At 26.8% G+C, this 21,421-nt stretch overlaps 5 protein-coding genes across 12 annotated transcripts; 3 read left to right on the forward strand and 2 right to left on the reverse strand.

Annotated features, from left to right (window-relative positions):
• Positions 1–153: 153 nt before the first annotated feature.
• Positions 154–2,703, forward strand: LOC124955278 (acidic fibroblast growth factor intracellular-binding protein). The gene is made up of 6 exons (XM_047509475.1): positions 154–520; positions 596–797; positions 897–1,124; positions 1,212–1,439; positions 1,519–1,773; positions 1,847–2,703. The coding sequence occupies exons 1-6, from the start codon at positions 436–438 to the stop codon at positions 1,923–1,925; spliced, it is 1,077 nt and encodes a 358-aa protein (XP_047365431.1). The 5' UTR covers positions 154–435; the 3' UTR covers positions 1,926–2,703.
• Positions 359–4,629, reverse strand: LOC124955279 (pyruvate dehydrogenase E1 component subunit beta, mitochondrial). 2 transcript variants are annotated; one of them, XM_047509477.1, is made up of 6 exons: positions 4,442–4,629; positions 4,256–4,318; positions 3,669–3,875; positions 2,961–3,591; positions 558–2,867; positions 359–484 (listed from the first exon to the last, which is right to left on the reverse strand). In XM_047509477.1, the coding sequence occupies exons 1-5, from the start codon at positions 4,448–4,450 to the stop codon at positions 2,719–2,721; spliced, it is 1,059 nt and encodes a 352-aa protein (XP_047365433.1). In that variant the 5' UTR covers positions 4,451–4,629; the 3' UTR covers positions 359–484; positions 558–2,718. The 2 variants fall into 2 exon arrangements, with proteins under 2 accessions (XP_047365433.1, XP_047365432.1); XM_047509476.1 differs by having other exon boundaries at positions 4,402–4,629.
• A 20-nt stretch (positions 4,630–4,649) lies between these two features.
• LOC124955275 (protein arginine N-methyltransferase 1) lies at positions 4,650–9,015 on the forward strand. 4 transcript variants are annotated; one of them, XM_047509470.1, is made up of 8 exons: positions 4,650–4,668; positions 5,240–5,578; positions 6,238–6,407; positions 6,507–6,662; positions 6,822–7,009; positions 7,117–7,343; positions 7,437–7,796; positions 7,879–8,074. In XM_047509470.1, exons 1-8 carry the CDS (start codon positions 4,665–4,667, stop codon positions 7,986–7,988), a joined length of 1,554 nt encoding a protein of 517 aa, XP_047365426.1. In that variant the 5' UTR covers positions 4,650–4,664; the 3' UTR covers positions 7,989–8,074. The 4 variants fall into 4 exon arrangements, with proteins under 4 accessions (XP_047365426.1, XP_047365427.1, XP_047365425.1 ...); XM_047509471.1 differs by lacking the exons at positions 4,650–4,668; positions 7,879–8,074 and adding exons at positions 4,776–5,006; positions 8,422–9,015 and having other exon boundaries at positions 5,237–5,578; XM_047509469.1 differs by lacking the exon at positions 4,650–4,668 and adding an exon at positions 4,786–5,006.
• Positions 9,016–11,782: 2,767 nt separating this feature from the next.
• On the reverse strand, positions 11,783–15,728 carry LOC124955274 (ADP-ribosylation factor-binding protein GGA3). The gene is made up of 11 exons (XM_047509467.1): positions 15,169–15,728; positions 14,830–14,990; positions 14,520–14,753; positions 14,265–14,438; positions 13,970–14,189; positions 13,452–13,799; positions 13,239–13,377; positions 12,792–13,138; positions 12,548–12,714; positions 12,341–12,451; positions 11,783–12,262 (listed from the first exon to the last, which is right to left on the reverse strand). Exons 1-11 carry the CDS (start codon positions 15,278–15,280, stop codon positions 12,170–12,172), a joined length of 2,106 nt encoding a protein of 701 aa, XP_047365423.1. The 5' UTR covers positions 15,281–15,728; the 3' UTR covers positions 11,783–12,169.
• A 2,039-nt stretch (positions 15,729–17,767) lies between these two features.
• LOC124955052 (SAP30-binding protein) lies at positions 17,768–21,068 on the forward strand. Of its 4 annotated transcripts, XM_047508898.1 has the most exons (6): positions 17,775–17,922; positions 18,098–18,269; positions 18,351–18,598; positions 18,813–18,902; positions 18,976–19,898; positions 20,384–21,068. In XM_047508898.1, exons 4-6 carry the CDS (start codon positions 18,862–18,864, stop codon positions 20,461–20,463), a joined length of 1,044 nt encoding a protein of 347 aa, XP_047364854.1. In that variant the 5' UTR covers positions 17,775–17,922; positions 18,098–18,269; positions 18,351–18,598; positions 18,813–18,861; the 3' UTR covers positions 20,464–21,068. The 4 variants fall into 4 exon arrangements, with proteins under 4 accessions (XP_047364853.1, XP_047364855.1, XP_047364856.1 ...); XM_047508897.1 differs by lacking the exon at positions 18,098–18,269 and having other exon boundaries at positions 17,768–17,922; XM_047508900.1 differs by lacking the exon at positions 18,098–18,269 and having other exon boundaries at positions 17,770–17,922; positions 18,976–19,799.
• Positions 21,069–21,421: the final 353 nt, after the last annotated feature.

Here is a 21,421-nt window from a genome sequence, read left to right on the forward strand (position 1 = left end):
CACGCGAAACCGGTAGTAGACATATTATTCGTGTTTCGATTATCGAAACGAACCCTCGTAAATTCGATAATCGTATTTTCTAACGATCGAATTGCGTATATATATGTGTATGTGAGTGTGTGTATAGATATATATATATATATATATATTCATATGATATATAAATACAAATGAGAATTATGATAACAAAAATACTAATGTTAAAAAAATAAATAAATAAATGAATAAAATGTATATAAAATGTACATAAAATTTGTTATTCTGTGACTGCCATTTGTCTAACATTTCGCATTTGAAAGAAATTAATAGAAACTAAAAAACATGAAGTATTTAGAAAAAAAAATGATAAATGCATGAATATAACATGAAATATATAATTAATAATAATAAATATATAGAATGTAACATCTCTGATATTTGAACATAACCTCCGCAATGATGTCCGAGGTTGATGTTTTTGTCAGTAATTATACTCTCGTCGATCCTGAAATTTATCAACTTTGGGTTGATGGGCACTCTTGTAAGTCTTTCATTTATTATATTTTTATAATACGTACCAATGTTTTCAAATACTTTACCAATATTTCTTTAACAGCTAGCGATGCAGTTACCACCTTACAACAACGTGGTATTTGTATACAAACTAATGCTCCTCTAGATTTAGTTGCTTCCGATGTCCTTGATCATTATCGTACATATGCTTTGTTGGAAAAATTACTTCATACTCCTACAAAACTTGCAACAGAACAACTAGCATTTCAAATAGAACCTCAAACTAGTCAAATGCTTATTGAAATGTAAGAATGTGATTTTTTTGTTTACTTATCTATCATAGGATAGAAATTGTGTTTTATTATGAATGCAGGTATTATGAATTTGACGATATATGTTTTTAGGTACTATGAATTTGATGATATTGTTGTTCGAGAACTATTAGGTAAAAAGTTAACATCAAAAAGTAGAAAAGATATGGATGAAGTATCTGAAAAGACTGGAGTTACTTTAAAAAGCTGTCGTAGACAGTATGATAATGTCAAAAGAGTTTTCAAAGTCGTTGAAGATTTACCTGGTTCTCTGGTTGCTAACATTAGACAACATTTTTTACTTTCTGAAGATCTTGCTAAGTACATAGAGATTAATTTTATCTTTAACAATATTATTTTTAATAGGATTTTATATATATATATATATGTGTGTATAAATATTTCCAGACGTTATGCAGCAGTAGTATTCATAGCTTGTCTTAGATTTGAAATGAATAAAAGGAAATTGCAATTTCTAACATTTCCCGATTTGTATCATTGTGCTAATAGTATGATGGCATCATGGACTTATCGTTGTGTTGGATCAGAATATTTTGATACAGATCTTGACAGAGAATTCTTGGTAGAACTTGCAGAATGTAGAGTACTATTAGAAAATGATAAACATCATAAACAGTAAGTTATAACATGATTATTATACGAAATATGTATTAACTATTCTAATGTAAATATTGTAAATAAATATGTTTTTTAGCTTAGTGTGTATCAAACTTAAACCAATGTTACTTGAACGTTCATACCAAGAGCTTGATACAAATTTCCGTTCTTATTCAAGAGCTATCTTAGGAATAGGCTGTAATCTACATAGATCTAGAGAATTAAGATTTTTCTTTTTAGAATTGGTTGAAAGATGTATAGAGCCATGGAAGCAAGTCAGTTGGTCACATACCGATCTTAGAAATTTCTTATCTGTGTATATGCAATGTGCATTGGATATGGATGTGTTAAGGTATTTATATTTATCATTGAACTTTCTCCAAATGCAAAATTTTTCTATAATAGAAAAATACTTCTTCTTCCAGAGAAATTGAAATTAGAGATGCATTTGAACGTTATATGACAGTTGTAACATGTTGCTTATTACGTATGTATCACACATGACCACTAACAACCAACACTGATATAACAAACAAAATAAATGTGATAAATATTTAAACATGTAAAAAATACAGAAGCGAAAGACAAATTAGTAATATGTATATAATAATTTATTACTCCTTTGTAATAAATAAGCAAATGCAGCATGTTAATGTGGTTTTTTTTTATATCAATGGTCTACAAGAGTTTAGCATATTTTTGCGTTATAACTAAACTCATTAAACAAAGGCAATTTTTAATTTCAAATATGGCAGTATATTGGTATTTCTCATATTTACAAACATATAATAAAAGTCTTCAGACGATACTTCTACATGTAAAAAAGAAATAAAAAGAAACTGCAAAGCATAATTTAAATATAATAGCACAATTTAACATTGAAGTATACATCCCATTCAATAAATAATATATTATCCTACAGTTGATTTTATAAATATTTAATATATAATCGTATTTTTCAAGAATATATTATAATGTGTATATCGTTCATTGTTTAAATATTTAGTGAAACCTTATGCATATTTATATAAAGATTGTATAATTTAACCCCTGTAATCATTAAATTAATGTGTTATATTTAATTTTGTTTAAGATCTATATTTTGAACATTGAAAAAAATGTTCGTTAAATTGATTTTTCACTGAAGTATTGTTCTATTTGTTTTCTAGCTTTGTACTTATTATACGTATTTGTTTACGCATTGAAATTTTAAAGTAAGGAGACACTAAAAGTTGAATATAAAGGAAAAGGAAAAAATAAAAGGATATTAATTGTACCTAAATATTTCTACCATTTACTACTCTACCCCTAATAATTTATTTACAACAAATACTACATCGCTTCCTTGAGGTAAAGCTGCTATTTCCAAACTTTTAGCATATGGCATAGGAACATCAGCACCTGTAACACGAATTACTGGTGCATCTAGATGATAAAAGGCCTCACCTGTAAAGATAAAAAGAAAAAAAGCTTTATCAGTATACATCAAATATTAGATATCAATCAAGATTAAATGTAGAAATGGAAAATGAAACTTACTTTCAGAGATTCTTGCACTAATTTCTGCTCCTATGCCACATTGCGGCCAACCCTGTTCTACAGTAACACAATGATTTGTTTTCACTATAGATTGCACAATAGTATCAATATCTAGTGGTCTAAGGGAACGAAGATTGATTACTTCTGCTTCTATCCCTTTTCCAGCAAGTTCATTAGCTGCTTCAAGAGCTTGTTCAACAGCCTTGGAATGTGCCACTAAAGTAACATGATTTCCAACACGTTCTATTTTTGCTTTACCAATAGGTAGAACGAAATTTTTATCCAAAGCCTGATCTGACATAGGATACTGAACTCCATAGAGAATCTCATTTTCCAGTACAACAACTGGATCAGGATCTCTTATAGCAGCTTTTAATAAACCTTTCGCATCTTCGCTATTATAAGGCGAAACCACTTTTAAGCCAGGACAATGACTATACCAAGCACCAAAACACTGAGAATGTTGAGCTGCTACACCTGCAGCCGCACCATTTGGACCACGAAAGACAATAGGTATATTAACCTTTCCCGCAGACATATAAAAGGTTTTAGCAGCAGAATTAATTATTTGATCGATTGCTTGCATAGCAAAATTGAAAGTCATAAATTCGCAAATTGGTCGAAGGCCAGCCTATCAAATTTAATTAGAATCAAATGAAAATGAAAAACATCTTATGATTGCACAAATCGTACAAGATGATTACTTACCATTGCAGCACCAACAGCAATGCCAGCAAAACCAGCCTCTGTGATCGGTGTATCAATGACACGTTTATCACCATATTTTTTCCAGAGACCCCTAGAAACCTTGTATGCTCCATCATAAAGCGCTACTTCCTCTCCAAGTAAAAACACTTTCTCATCTCTTTCCATCTCTTCATCCAGGGCAGAATTTAAAGCATCTCGTACAGTCATCTATAGAGACATGATTATGTAAATACTTTAATATAACTTAATAAATGAAAATGTTTGAGCATAAAGCTAATATATCAGTTATAATATTCTAAAGAATCTAAGGAGTTCTTTTATCAGCGCAAAATGAATGTTAAATCGTTGGAAATAAAAATGCGTGACCTTCTCCGTCCTTGAACAAGCAATACTATTAGATAATCATTATTCACATAAATATCGAGTTTCCAAGGTATTATTGTTAGAATTATTATTGAAAAAAATCCCACAGTCAAAATCGCTATCATTTTAATGATATACGAGATATCTTTAAGCGTAAAAATATCTTAAAGGTAAATTAAAGGTTATGTTTTAACAATATGTAAAATATAAAATATATAATAAACCTGTTGTGCTGGCGCACATTTTGATGTTGAAAACGATCGTCGTGCGATCCCTCTCAAAGCAGTCTGAAAAAAAAAAAGAAAAAAAGGACACAATGATTAGTGAAATACTTTCATTATTCAAATAGCTGACGTCAAATGTTTCTTACTACTTGAATCATGTGTGCCTTGTCGAAGTCTTGTATTTACCGTAAGCATTATTAGGCCTTCTAAATGGAACAAATGAGCTCGAGTGGGACAGCACTAACTATTGTCACGATCGTTATACGTTGCTCTTACACCTCGTGCCTTCCGTCGGGGGTCTCTAAATCAGGATTCCAATTATTTTTTCACCATCACCAGAAATATGAACGTAATACATGTATTAATGAAGTCAAGGTCGCAATGGGGCTGATTCTTATGAGATACTTAAATGTGTTCGTAAAATGATTACCAATAATCATTGATTGTTAAGAACATGCGAGGAATCGTTTTTGATTCCAACATGTGTAATCAAAAGTTACTAATTCTGGCCCTAAACCAACTTTTTTCAAAGATATAAGAAAGTGTCCACTCTATTTAATACTATTTTTCTTTGCTACATTTCATGCTTGAATTTATAAAAATTGAATATGATGCTTTGTCGCTAATCTTATAAAAACATAGTTCGTGTGTCATATAGATTTCCTAACCTAAAAAGAGCATTATGTACAATATTATGTATAAAACATCGTGAGCATCAATAATATTATAATCTCTATCATGACAGAACAAGGTATAGAATTAGTATATATTTGACTATTAAAGATTAATATTTTTTTGATTTGATCATACTTAACATAATCATTACAATTTTATGTCATTTTTAGATTTCTTTCTGCATGTAAAACCCTTCTATACATGTGTAATGACAGTTTCGGAATACCTATACTATTATTAAGATTATTATATTTTATTTATATATAGAATAATTATTTTTAATTGTTTTTATTTTATTCTTGACAGAAGTAATGCCAGATATTGAAATGGACGAAACTAGTGATGTAGATAGTGGTGATGATTGGAGTGAAACTAATGAGGATGTTCAAACTGTTATATGTCTTTTTTGTAAGGATACTACAGATGGTATGACAAATGCATTGAAGCATCTTGAAGTGCTTCATAATTTTGCTTTAAGAAATTTTATAACAAAGCATTCTCTTGACTCATATTCGTATATAAAGTTAATCAATTTCATTCGTCAAAAGAACATTCAGCCAGAACAATTAAATACTTTATGTATAAAAGATTGGCAGGACGATGAATATTTATATCCTGTTATAGAAGACGATCCATTGTTAATGTACGGTAAGTTATTATAAAGAATCTATAATGTTAGTATGCTATTGGCTAATTGTATATTAAAATCAAAATTAATGTATAGCAGTCATTTGTAATTTGATCTGTAAAATTGTAACTCTATTATATATCTGTTTATATGTTTCAATGTGATATAGTAGCATCTTATGCAGTGCGCTGTGTATAGTTGACGTATTAATATTACACAAGCAATAAACAGTGTATCTGCCAACATTTCAATGTTAATTAATCAATCATAGATTTGATATAATGTATTATATGTATAGGAAAATGATGCATGCAATGTTATACAAATATGTACCAAATTACGTTATATAAATTCGACATAATTCTGATATTAATTGGCATAATATCAGGTGAGATTAACAATGTAAATAAAATGGATAGTTCTCAGAACATGCTTCTATGTGTACTGCTACTAATAAGTGAAAAATATTGGATAATTTAATTGTTTTTACGCGATGCTAGTACGTATGTTTATTGCTAATATGCTAAACACAATATTTCTTAAATAATTTTTTCATTAATTCTTACAAATATTAAATTTACACTTAATAATTTCGAGTGGTAACGTTTTGCGCGACGTGTGCATGTACACATATACATGCATATGTGTCTGTACAAATATTTTTTTTTTCTTCTTCAAGATATCGAAGATTTAGAAAACAAACCTGTAAACACTATTAGTTACACTGTAAATTCAGAAAATGGGTGCGTTACTTTATCGGAAGTACATTTTGCTGAACTGCAAAGGACCATTCAGACACTTAAAGCACAACTAGAACAACGTGAATTAGCATGCTTTTTAGCTAAACAGGTATCAAGATGTGATCATTGTATTGTATATCATTTTTTTTTATCATGCTAGATATATTCTTATAAAGAGATTTGAGTTAATATATTAATATAATTTCAGCAAGTAAATGAAATGATAGAAAAAGCACAAAAATTAGTTTTGGATGATGAACAAGAAAACATAGAGAAAATAACTGATAAAAAGCGTGCTTCACGTACAGATGAGGGATATTTTAATACATATAGTCATTTTGCCATTCATCATGAAATGTTAACAGTATGTATATATATATATATATATATTTTATATAATTTATACTATATTATATTTTATATAAAGTATCTTAAATATAAGATATGTATAAATAGTACAAACAATATATATATATACATAAATATATATAATATATAAATGTCAAATATCTTTTTTGTATAGGATAAAATACGAACAGAAAGTTATCGTGATGCATTGTTTACAAATTCCATTAGATTTAGCAATTGTATAATGTTGGACGTAGGTTGTGGGACAGGTATCCTGTCTATGTTTGCAGCAAAGTCTGGTTGTCGTAAAGTTATCAGTGTTGATCAATCTGATGTAATATATCATGCTATGGATATTGTAAGGTATCTTTAAAGGATAAAAATAAAATATAAATTTTATTTTTTTACATCCATAAGATATTGGATAAAAATTTAAATATGTGTTGATCTTAATTTCATATCTATTGCAGAGAGAACAATCTAGATAACATTATTACATTAAAAAAAGGACGTTTAGAAGACATTACACTTGAAGAAGAAAAAGTAGATGCAATTATTTCTGAATGGATGGGATATTTTTTATTATTTGAAGGAATGTTAGACACAGTCATTTATGCAAGGGATCATTATTTAGTTGCTAATGGTATATTAATGCCAAATAGATGTTCAATGAGTATAGTTGGAAGTGGGGATACACGTAAGTAGTACAGTACTATTTTTAATTGATATTCATTTTCCTAATATTTTTTGCATTTGTACAAGCAATTAAGAGAGATAAATTAATTTTTAGAAAGATATGTAGATTTGATTGATTATTGGTCCAATGTTTATGGTTTTAAAATGAGCTGTATGAAAGCTGAAGTTTTGAGAGAACCAAGCATAGAAATTTGTAGGCCTGAATATATTATAACTACTGCTGCCGAGATTCAGACATTTGACTTATATACAGTGTCTACGGATTGTGTAAACTTCTCAGCACCTTTTAACTTAATTGTAAAGAAGACTGGATCATTGACTGCAATAATTGGTTACTTTGATGTATTTTTTGATTTAGAAAATTCAGTCAGTTTTAGTACTGGTCCAAATGCTTCACCGACGCATTGGAAACAAACAGTATTTTCTTTAAAAGAACCTATTAGCATAACTGAAGGTAAGATCGAAATTGATATAAATATTTCTAACATTATAAACTGCAATATTAGAAAAGAAATAATATGAAATCATTGTTATAGGTGAAGTTTTAAGTGGTAAATTGATATGTCGCAGGCATATCAAAGATGTTCGCGGTTTGATCATTACCATCCACATCAAAGATTTTAGTCAAGTTTATTATATGGATTAGATATAATATATGCTTTTGCATTACAAGTCTATTAAAAAATTTGTATCTTTATCAAATTAATATTCTTAGTATATTTATCCAACTTTTTTTCTTGTTTTTTTTTTTTTTTTTTCCTTTTTTTTCCTTTTTTTCAGTTTTTAATATATGCATACAATAACAAAAATAATGATGTTTAGATATCATCTAGGAGTCACTGCCATCTTAGAATATGTTTTGAAACTTTTATTTTAAACAATTTATACATTCCATTATGGATTGTATCGCCATATACAATAATTTCATATATATTAGAAAAGGATAATTCTATTTAATTGTATTAATTCTGCAATTAAGAGAAAGAAAAATTTTATTCTCATAACACTATACGCTTAAACAAAAAATAGTCATCCAATTAAACTAGTTTCATCATAAACACAATTAAATATTCTTCTAGAATAACAGAATCAAGAATACCAAATTAACGAAAAAGAGTGGCCTTAGTTTTTCATTAGATATATTAATTAGATTACAGTTTAAATAGCAGTTCTACAAGTAATATATATATATAAACTGTTAATATATTAAGCATCGCTTAATTCTACCACCTTATATGCCTTAGCTTTATTCTCGTGGACCATTATTTTTTCGAACTATTATACATTTGCTATAATGTTACTTTTAGTAATTGTAACAATAAAATAATATTATTGCAAAGATTAAGTAAGGTAGAATTAAAATAAAGTATTTTTTAATAGCATTTAACATATAATAAAATTTGCATGAAAACTTTTAGATCTATTTCAATATCTTCTTTCATGCAAATTGTTTAGGTAACATACTATTTAAAAACTATTACATACCTATCTATAAAATTAATAATTCGTTTAAATAACAATATTATATTCTATTACGAATATTAAAATTTAGCAAATAAAATTTAATTAAATAAATCAAAGTTACTACATAGTATACATTACTTTAGGCACATGAAACAATTAATATGATCTTATTGCTCTACATTACGCTACAATTTTTCTTCAACGAAATTAAAATGATATATATATATATATAAAATAATAATAATAATAATAATAATAATAATTCTGGAAAATATTATTTAATAGAAGTTATTAATATTCGATAATTAATAAATAAAATGGAAAGATTAAGAATAGATCAAGAATCTGTAATTAAACTTGTATTTCATTATTACTGCTTAAATATACATATTATATGCTGTTATTCTATAATTTAATATCGAGACAACTCTGTAAAATATATTTCTTGACATACATCTTATATATCAGAATACAAGAAAAAAAAGAACAAAAAAAAAATAAATATAATTTTCAAGATTTTTAGATCTTTTTATTCTTTTTTTATTCTTTTTATACTTATTCTAGAAATATTATACTTTTTCACCTTTTATAGTTTGATGACATAACCTTAACTAAATCTAGATGTTTATAGCTTCAGCTTAAAAGCAAGTATAATGAAAAAACAGAAAGTAAATATATAATTATAAGTGTAATGTATATTTATTGTTTGTACAAACAGTTCCAGGATTCTGTAATATTTGCAAACTTCATATACAATATATCCATAAATGCAATTTTAAAGCGAACTATCCCATTTTTATAGTAAGTACCTGTACGTTAAGAAATATAGTATAATAACTAATATTTTATATTTGAATTTATAAGCATTTCTCACAAAGAAAAAGAGAGGGGGAAAGAGAAAGAAAGAGAGATAGAGAGAGGAGAAAGAAATAAATCTTGAAAGGAAATTCAAAGATATAAAATATAAATTTTGTTTTATACTTATTTACTCATTTATTGCATATCATGAAGAACTATCTCTCAGTTCATTATTAGTAAATTTACCTGAGAATATCTTTTAATCACCTGTTTGATTACACATGTGTGATTATATTCATTATACTTGTTTCTATGCCTATACTACTATTCAAGGTTTCATTTAATCCTAAGGAAACGTTAATGCTAATTGTATATATAGATACTGTGCTTTTCAATTCACATATTATTTAATGTTATATATAGTCTTTCGAATTTTAAATCTTAAATACTTATACTATATTACAAATTTTTAATATGATTGTTATATTTAATGAATAAAAAATTAGGAAGGCATATCTAATATGAAATATGAGATAGATTTGTCAATATGGAACTTCGCATTTTAAATTAATATTTCATACACACAATATATATACTATATAGCCTCAAGCATCATTTTTAATACTAAGTACAAAAGTCTCACAGGTTTACTTTTAATAAAAAAATAAAAAGAAAAACAAGGTAGTATTTTCAATGGTTATAAATACAAGTGCATAATTTTGTATCAGTATTAAATTTCAAGGATACAAAAATTACTGTTTCTATTTGCAAATATCTCTTTATAGATATATCAACATATGAGCTTATATCTCTATAACATTAGTAATATTTATGTATATGTATTGATTAATATTGATTAATTGTTATTATATATATATATATATATTTTTGTTTATATTTTTCACACAAGTATATATATACTTCAGTCAATATTAATCAATGTTTGCTCAAAGTCATATTACATTTCTTTTTATTTACAATTCCTGTTTTCAATTTTTATGTAAGGATCATCTTTTGCAAAGATGATGTTATGTATTAAAACGATATTAACTAAATTTGTTGTAAGAATTAAAAATTGGAACATTTGTTTCAATAAAAATTATGATTTTGCCTGGATAATTGTAATAATATCAGTTTGAATGTAACAAAATAACTAATATATATTTTGATTTATGAGATATGCTTAATCAGTTGAAACTGATTCTATTAACATATAACTATTAAGATTCAACAACTATAATAAAATAAAAATAAAAGTAAAATTCTATTCTTAAAAATCACACTCTAAAGTTTGATTGACACGTATTATTTATAATTATTATTTGACAAATCATTGTGTGTAATCAACAATCAAGTGTCTATAAAATTGATAGAAGCCTTTGAGATCATTAAAATAATAAGAAAGGAATTTCAAACAAGTTGTACATTTAAGAAGTTCCATTGACTTCGTATTTTCAATTAATTCCATTTTTCATGCAGCCATTAATAATCTATACTGTAATATTATACATATTACATATCACAATAATTTATCTTCGTTAAATTTCCAATGTAGGAAGATGTTTGTATGTTTATGTTAAAGAATATATTATATAGTAAACCTCGCTCTTACATATTAATTATGAATTTATATATCATATAAAACAAAACAAATCTAATAGTTTTAGCGGAATTTCTTAAATTAATTAAATTGTATGCTTATAACTTAAACGAGTAAGCATACTGCAAAAAATATTGATGAAATAAATTTTGATGATATAAATTTAAAAATACTTTGAAATACTTCATCTGAGTAACAAATGCTTATATATTTAATACTATTGTATTTTATCATAAAAATGGAATTATATTTATAAAGATAATATTTTAAAGATTACAACTAATTTCAATTCAACAATATTTTCTATTCAATATATCAAAGATGTGATTATATCATAAAGAATATTTTGTGACAATTTGTAAAAAATTAATATAATGGAATTTTTATAAAGATTAAGTCATTTAAACGTGTTTAGTTTTACTATTTTTGCATCATGTTATAGCATATGTACTAAACATGAATATCACTTTAACAATTTATTATAAATATGTGCTATAAGTATTATACTTGTACTTTGATCATTTTTTTTTTTATATAATAAATCATTTTCAACTATTTATTATTTGAAACTTCATTAATTACCTTGAAATATTTTAAAAACACTGTTTAAATTAGAATTTTATTTCACATCAATTATGTTTTATTAATACGCAAATAATTATGTTTATGAATCGTAATTATTTTGCGGAACAATTCAAATAAATACCTTTATAACTACATAATTGTCTACATACTTAAAGAATGTTCTTATAACGTTAGGAAAAAAAAAAAATATATATATATATATATATGTAATAAAAGAACATGTTCCATTCACTTACGCTAATAAAATTCATTTTTGCCCAGTGATATAATGGAGTGAAATGTAGTTGTATATGCTCAGTTCAGAAATATTTTTCACTTGTATTGTAAACAATATTATCATCATTACTCATATTCTTACGTTCTATTTAATCTTATTAATTTTATAGATGTGGTAGTCTATCAACTTCACCCATTTCAGTAAAAGTTTCATCATCCATTGTATAACTCAACATAAATTTTAGAGATACCGATTCCTAAAATAATTTAAAAATGTAATTATATAACTTAGTCATGTGCAAAATAAATGCTCATAAGTTATTATAGTATATTACCTTAAGAGGATTTGCAATTAACATAATTTGTGTAATTGCTGACGGTGGAAGAAATGGATTATGTGCTGGTAATTCTGTACCAGAAGGAGGTTGAAGTCTGCACTTACATTTCTTTACATAAATAAATAATAACAAAATATATTATAAAAAATAGAATTATATATTAGAATAAAAAACAGTTGAATTTTTATCATATCATTGTTTTACCTTAGGTACTACTGCTTGAAACAAATAATTGCTAAGCGGTTTAGTATTTTTACTCATTGTTGTAACTACTATTACAGAAACATCTGGTCTTGGACTGTCTTGTGCGAAATGAAGTACTACTGTAATATCATTTTTATCTTCTATTACTGTTATAGGAGGATTTGTACCTATGTTAACAGATATAATTTATCTGAATTTATAATTTAAATACATACATTAATAGATTTTAAATATTTCTATATACCTGGTTTAATATCTTGAAGATTTACATTAATATCAGTTAAAGGCTTGATTGCTGGTTCAGAATTAACAGTTAATGCTGGCACGTCACTTACTTTCATCAATGTGTTTTCTTCATCTGTTTCAATGTTCTTACTTTTGTTACGAGATTGTGATATATCGACTAATGTATCATCACCATTAAGAAAATTTGTAGATATAGAATCACTTTTCACTTTTTCATTTTCATTTTTAATTGATTTGTCTACTATATTGTGCTGTGTCATATTATTATTTGTAGAAGTTAAACCTATTGAATTGTGATGATCAAATTTAGGTTGGAATTTTGCGACATGAGCTAAAGCCATTTTTCTATAATAAACAAAATATAAAGATTACAATATAAAAAAGTTATATTAAAAAAAATAAAAAAAATATTAATTTTATTATTAATTATATTATTGTCACTAACTTTCCATCCATAGATGATTCTTTTGCCATTTTATATGACAAGCTCTGTTTAAGAAGAGATTCCCCTAACTCATTTAGTTCTTCTAATGCTCTGGCTTTACTATCCATTTTTTTTACAGATGTATCAACGTTATCATCAACTTTAACAAAATAAAATGATAATACTTATACTTCATAAAATATTTAGTTATAATCGTTTAATAAATGCACATACTTTTCTTTCCATTTTGTTGAACATTTATTGGATCCATTATCATTGGCTCTGGCATTAAAATATTTGTATCTGTAGTTAAAGAGAAATCCATTGGCTTTCCTAAAGAATTGAAAATATCTCCAAGAACTTCCATATCCGACTGTGAATTTGTTGCCGTTGTATTATTAGTTTTATCTGTATTTGTATTCAAAGTACATTCAGAAATAGCAGCATCAATTGGAGAAGACAAATCCAATAATGATGGATCATTATTAATATTCGTTTTAGTAACTTTTTGGCCAAGTATTATCACAGCAGTATATTTATCAAATACTTCACCCAATGCATCATTCGCTGCGAGTACGTCACCTAATATATCAAATGTATAATATTCATATCTTATATTTTATATAAAAAATAATGTAAAAACAATTTCTAATTATTATATATAAATATAGTTATAAATTGTATAAAATGCTGAACAATTGAATCAATATTATTGAATACATTATTAATTTCAAAAATAATGAAATATTTACCAAGCATTTCTTCATTGTCCTGAGTTTCATTAGCTAATCTTAACACAGTGGGTTTTAAACGTTCACATGCTTGATGAAGTTCTTTCATTAATTCAATATCTTCAGGACTTGTTTCATTTTGATTGTATGAATCTAACATTTCAGATAATAATTTAACATTATTATGAACTGATTCCAATTCCATGATCCTTCGTGAATTCAATTGTACTCTTCTTTCGTCCTACAACAAAATATAAATTGATATATTTGAAGAGAAAACTAAATAAAAATATAGTCGCCGCATGTTTTTATTTACCTCTTTTACCATAGTTTTAATCAATCTATTTGCAGCTTGTAAATCGCCAGGATTTTTACTTTGTAACAATTTCTGCAACAACTTTGATTTTTCCTCGTCTTCGAATATCGTATTTTTTGCTTTTGGTATTTTAAAAACTTCATCTGTATTACTAACAATAGGTACTGAATCCTCCTATAGTTTTATATTGTCTTAATATTTAGACATTTCATTATTTCATAAGAACATTTTAAATATATAATTAATATAACCAACCTCTACGACTCCTTGCTTTCTAAGCATTTCATAGGCCTCCTTAATTTTTGATTCTCGTGGATACTCTTTCGTCCATAAGTACAAAAGTTGTAATACTTTTCGACGTACAGCCACAGGAGTTTTATTACCTAAATATTTTGGCGAGACAAGTCTTATCATTTCGTTCAAAAAGCGAAACTTTCCAACTTCTGCATGGAAATTTGGTCCGCATCTTCTCATACAAGTATCTAATAACTGTATTAAAATAAAATAAACATATAAAATAAATTGTTTAGAGAAAAGTTGAAATCAATAATAAAAATATACCTACTGTAAGAGCTTGAAGAGCTTCAAATTCATTAGATGATTGAATATGTGTTGCTAATAATTTACTGCCTATTTGAATACCTTCCGTTTCCTTCATAACCATAACACAGAATGCTTCAATGGCTGCTATATCAGATTTTTGATTTTGTGGATTTGTAGCTCTTTCTATAAGATATATTTAATATATTTTATAATATATCTTTTTTACAAATAACTAAATGTTATGCAAATTGAAATATAATAATAATAAATAAAATAGATAGAAGATTTAAATAGTATAAAACAATTCTTGTAATTATATAAAAATTTATTTTGAAAAATAAAATAATTCTTTAGTACGTACGTATCAAAGCTTCGAGACTGGTTGTTACAACATCCATTTTTATTATTTTGTTTACTCGATTAAATCTGTTACTATACAAATATCTCAATGACAGATAAAATAATACAACCATGTCATCTTGATTCACTTGCCGAATAATCTTTTTTCGCCTTTCAAACAGAGACTTTAAGTATATAGTATGGTAAGTTATTATCGATTGTATATTTCTCTTATTCTTCAATACTCTGTCATATCAATAAAGTAATTGTTAGAATTTCAATAATATTCTTTTCTTATTTCTATTGTATAGCCATTGTCGATAATACTTTAGTAAACAGCTGTTCTATCACCGAATCAAAGATCGCTAGAGATAGATAAATTACAAGAAGCAGAGCAGCTAATGTAAACGTCAAAAATATTACTACGACACAAACACACATACACACGCTCATACACGCATACAAGTACACGCACATTCAAATACCCCAACAATTTTAATTCAATTACATATAAAACCATTTATTATTAACTCTCTCCAAAATTGCTTAACCTTACATATTGTATTCTCTAATAAATATTATTTTTTAATCGACAATCGTAAACTAAAAATTAGAAATTATTTCATATTAGTAGTTCATATTCAAGTTTCTAGTACATTCAAAGTTAAATAACAAACGTATACCAACATAAAAACATCATAGGAGTTTTGGATAAATATGAAAATAAATAGAAATTTAAAATTTAACTTACCAAAATTCTTTAAACGACGATCGGTAAAGTGTATAGAAATTTTTCAAAAAATTTGAACATGAAAGGGAACAGTATAGATCAACATATTTTGTTAAGATAGTACATAAATAATATAAAAAATTTTAGCTTTCACTTTCTGCCTTTATATAAAAGTTATTATGTATTCATTTAATACGTAATAAAAGCTTAAATTTTAAAGAATTTGGAAAATTATTGAAATTTATAAATTATTATAATTGTTGTTTAAAAAATACTCCCTAGATTTATACTCTTGTTTAACGAGAAAATATGATCGACAAGGATGATACAATTTTTGTATAAAAATTTTATAGCTTATAAAAATTACCAAGTTGATATTTTTCTAATCTTTTATCATCATATAATTTGTATAAAAAATTAATTTGATAATTTTTTAATCCTAATAAATTATATATAGCAAATTTTTTATTTTAATGGAAATATGCCCTCAAAGTATCACATTTTTGCAAATAATTAGTTCATAATTTTATCAATAGTTGGCGATCTCTTCAAAATGCAGAGACGAATCTAGCATTTTTTAGGCCTGCATCGTTTTACTCATCTCCGTATCAAATTTTTTATTTTTTATAGTTTCAATAATCTTATTAATCTTAATATTACTTAATAATAATTTCTTTTTTATTATCATCGTATTGTCAATTTGTTTTTAAAATATATAGAAAAAAAATACGTGGAAAAATAAGAATTACCGACAGTATCGTTAATTTTTTTTTCTTTTCTCTTTTTTTTTTTTAGATAATTGTCATAAAAAAGATTTTTTTTTTTTCAATTAAAATAAAAAATAACGGAATAATAAAAAATATATGTATCAAATTTTCAAGCTTTTTATATTCTTCAAAATTTTAATTTTTATTTGATATTGTTTTCATATAAAAAATATTTTTACAATAAGACACAAACTCTAATCTAGAAAAAACAAAGAATCTACAAAACAAATATTCGATACTAATGAATAGTAAATAAGAAAACTAACATAAGATAACAGAATAATAATAATAATAATAATAATATATATCATATGATTATATAAAATTTATATTTGAAAATTGTATCAAAAATTGTATCAAACATTTTAAAAATAGCATAAACATATTTTACAAGAATATCTTACATGAACCAGTAAGCAGAAACAAGTTCCAATATTGTTATTGTCGCAGATAAAGATAAGTCAATTATAAAAAAAGATTCATTATAATAAAATAATAAAATAATTCAATATTAACCCTTTGAATTGACTTTTCTGGTAATACAACTGCTTGATATATGATGAATTTTTATGATAAAGTATAAACTATATTTCTCCTTTTGGAATCAAATCGATTTTTTAAAAATTAAGCAGAGAAATAATCATTATTGTACATTTAATACATTTACAAATTCTCACTATATGATAATAAATTTCTACATACAATATTACATAACAATGTATTTGATAGATAATGGAAGATATATTAAAGAAAAATTATATTTTATTCATTCTAACAAGACCTTATCTAAAATTTTTTATTTATTATTTTTATTTATTTAATTATTCTTTAGTCTCAACATTTCTTTTTCTCTATTTTTAATAGAATTTAATTATAAGTATTTGGTATAATATTGCTGTATATATATGTGTATGTGTATATATATATATATGTCAGAAAATATATAATTTTCGTTTAAAGTAAATTATCTGATTAACATAAAATTTTTTTTCTTTCTAACGAATATCAAAATTATGATATAATATATCTGCATTATCAACATTATACAGATACCCTTATGACGCCAGTATTTTGTAACGCTCCTGCACGTTTACGCTGTTATTACTCTCTGGTATCTTACATGTGTGTGTATTAATGGCACATGATAGAGATTCCCTAACCTGTATAATGGAAAATGTCATTGGATATAAACAAAATATTTACTACTATAATAAAACAATACAATAAGAAAATTCGTGATTGAAGTCAAACCATTAAATAGAATCGGCTTAATTCAAAGGTATTATTGAATCATTTACGATAGAGTTGTTTGTGTTAAACGATCATTTGAAATAGAAATATACTAAAGCATTATTGTAGAAATAAATGTTATAAACTTGGAATAATGACTAATTCGCCGTTTCTTTCTATCTCTCTCTCTTTCATCTAATGTGAATGTGATTATTTTTCAAAAGAACAGAAATATACAAAAGAAAGATCTATAGAAAGGAAGACTCGGCAAACTGGTGGGGGGTACCTCTATAATGCGCCATTAATGTATCCTGAATATACCTTTGCTATATCTGACAAAATTTTAGATACATATTTATTACTTAGGAGTGTTTCGATCAACACACTTGTCTCGAAGTAGTATCTCATTCTTAAAAATTGATATAAAATTCTAATTCTGCATTATTTTAACCTGGTTATAATGTATGTTTTGTACAGATGTGTTGTGGCCACGTGATAGAAAAAGACTTCATATTATTGGTTGCGTAGTCACTAGTGGAATAATCATTTCCTGCGCATGTACGCTTCAGATTTTGCAACAAAGCGAAGTTTCTCAAGTTACGCGTTGATAGTATTTGTGGAATTAATTAATGAATTCTCACTATCAATATTTGAAAGGAATGCTACATAATGTATAAAATTATGAATATAGCGTAACAAAGGTGCCTGTGGACTCTCGAATTCAGGTTAGTTTTAGTTAAAAAGTTTCGAGAATAAGTAACTTAACCTAATGTGTGTTGTCAATCGTATCTTATACGTATATAATTAGTTGGTAGATAACTTTTGTAATTTACTACTTATGACAGTAAAATTAGTCGATTTATTTATTTTGTATTATTTTTTTTCTTCAGATGTTTGATAATATCTCGTTTGAATAATTTTTGATATTTTAATTTACAGATTAACATTCCAGTATATGTTGGGGCGCATTTATTCACGATAGCTGTACATGCTTTTAAGCCCTACATCAAACAACACGACGCTACACCGGTGAGTTCCAACACAAAATATTGCTTGGTAGTACGGCGGACACTCAAAGCCAACTAACCATGTCTGTACAAAGTGTTGCTCTGGCATCTCTCACGGCCACCTATACCGACTCGGAGGGCGAAGACGGGGTGGAAGACGACCTTCAGGAGAATTCGAACACTCCCCAGGGGGCCGCCCCGCATAATGCCCAAGTCGGTCAGCCCCAGGCTCTCACCAGTCCCAAATCTGGCAGATCAGCCTCAAATAGTCCCAACGTTGCTTCCAGTGTTGGTGGCAAGTCTAATAGCAACTTGCCGAACGCGCCCACCTTAGTAACTGATGTAACATCGAAGGTGCAGAGATTGGTTTCATATTTTGATGATGCAATAGTTTCCGACGATGAAGGAGCTGTGCCGATGGTGGTTGAGGAACAGCCTTCAGAGAATGGAAGGCCTTCCTTGACTACCGAGCAGTCTCCCTCGTGTCAGGGAGAATTAGTTTCAGATGGAGAAACAGATCCTTATGGAGTTATAATACCACCTGAGCCGCCAGGTCAATGTCCACCGGAATTACAAGAAAAAATAACAAAACTTTTTAGGAAAATGGAGAGTGGCGGTTTAGATATGAATAAAGTCATACAACAAAGGAAAGACTTTAGAAATCCATCCATTTATGAAAAATTAATTCAGTTTTGTAGCATCAACGAACTGGGTACAAATTATCCTCCAGACAGATTTGATCCATTTAAATGGGGCAGGGATTCTTATTATGAGGAATTGGCCATGGTACAAAAAGCGGAAATGGACAAACTTGAAAGAGCTAGAAAGGAAAAAACAAAAATCGAAATAGTGTCAGGTACTGCAAAACGACCAAATAATTCTTCCAGTACAGCAGAAGAGGATGCTAAAAAGAGAAAAAGTAAGTGGGATCAAGTGGCAACTGGTGCCACTGTATCGGTAAAACCCACAGTTTTATTGTCTCAACCAACTTTGACCACGTTAACGTCCTCTGCAACCGGTACGAAGGCAACTGTTATATCAGCTTTTGGTTCACTACCAAAGAAAAGACTGTAACATATCGTGTAAATTTATTGTAAATACTATTTGTTTAAAACAAATACTTTTCATGTGTTTTTTACATTTTTTGACTTAAATTCACATGTTTACAACTCGTAAAGTGTACATCGAGCGTATCTCGTTTTATTTTTCTTACATGTGATTATACAGTACATCAGCTTTGCGATATTATCTACTAATTTTTATTTCAGTTGCATGATATAAAAGCGTAAAAATTTGATCGGAATTCCTATAAATCTTTAGGATTTAATGCACGTTGAAACATTAGATGATATTGTTTTAACAATAAAGATTTATGTTTCTTTAATGATAAAAGTAGAAGAAGTCTGCGTTAAATAGTTGATATTGTATCTATCCTATAATCGGCCAAAACTTGCATCTGCGTTCAAATTGCACAACCAATAATAATACATTCTTGATTTTCAGTTTTTTACCAGGAGATATGCATAAATTATGTATATAAATATCACACAAAATCTGTATCTAAGCATCACATCAAAATATGAAGTGTGATCATAAGATGTTTTACATATGAACCTATATGCTTAGATGCATATCAAATATTCGAGGTTGTTAAATTGTAATATTGTGGTTCGTAGTATCAATGCAACAATAATATTAAGATACAGATACAAAACTTTGGAGTTACGAGAATTTTCTACAATGTAATAATAGGTAACAAGATTGTGTGCAAGATTAATTGCATTTTTTTTTTGTTAAAATGTACTTTCTTATCAATATCCAAACTGTGCATTATACAAAGACATCATTGTACATATAAAAGAGAAAGTTTTCAGTACTTACTTACTCATTTCTGTAACTTATACCACATTCATGTAATCTTTTATACAAAAATTTAACAGCCTTTCAAAGTGAACAAAAAATATATATCTTCAGGTTTAATTATATATCCATGCAAATACATGGGCAAATTGTACAAAATATTTATCAGCATGAGCTATGTGTATTTATTAATATATGGTTAAGAGAGAGCAAACAGATTTTATATATCTTTCGTTTCTTAGGCTTATTTTTTCACGTTGATGCAAGTAATTGAATGTGGTATTTTATTGTAGATGTGTTTTGTATACACAATTATCTTCAGTCAAAATGCCATAGTATATAAAGAGATCAAAGTCCTATTTAAGACCTCTTGTGTGGAAAAAATTAGAAATTACAATGTAGAATGAGAAAAAGAATCTGTAAACTCTGCATTTCCATTTTGATCAGTAAAACTGTATTAATTTAATCGCCAGTTTGGAAGGTAGGTGTTTATATCTTCTTTTTCTCTTAATCTTTGGTCCACCGTGAGAACTATTGTTAATAGTAAATACTGAACACCAAAAAATTATTATATATGTCTTATAAGGATTTAATGTTGGCCTAAAAGTATTACTGACATTTCAAACATTACAACAAATGAATTATTTTCCGATTATATATTTGAATACGATCCATTATGTT

Source organism: Vespa velutina, chromosome 17, assembly GCF_912470025.1.
Source record: "Vespa velutina chromosome 17, iVesVel2.1, whole genome shotgun sequence".
NCBI classification, from domain to species: domain Eukaryota; kingdom Metazoa; phylum Arthropoda; class Insecta; order Hymenoptera; family Vespidae; genus Vespa; species Vespa velutina.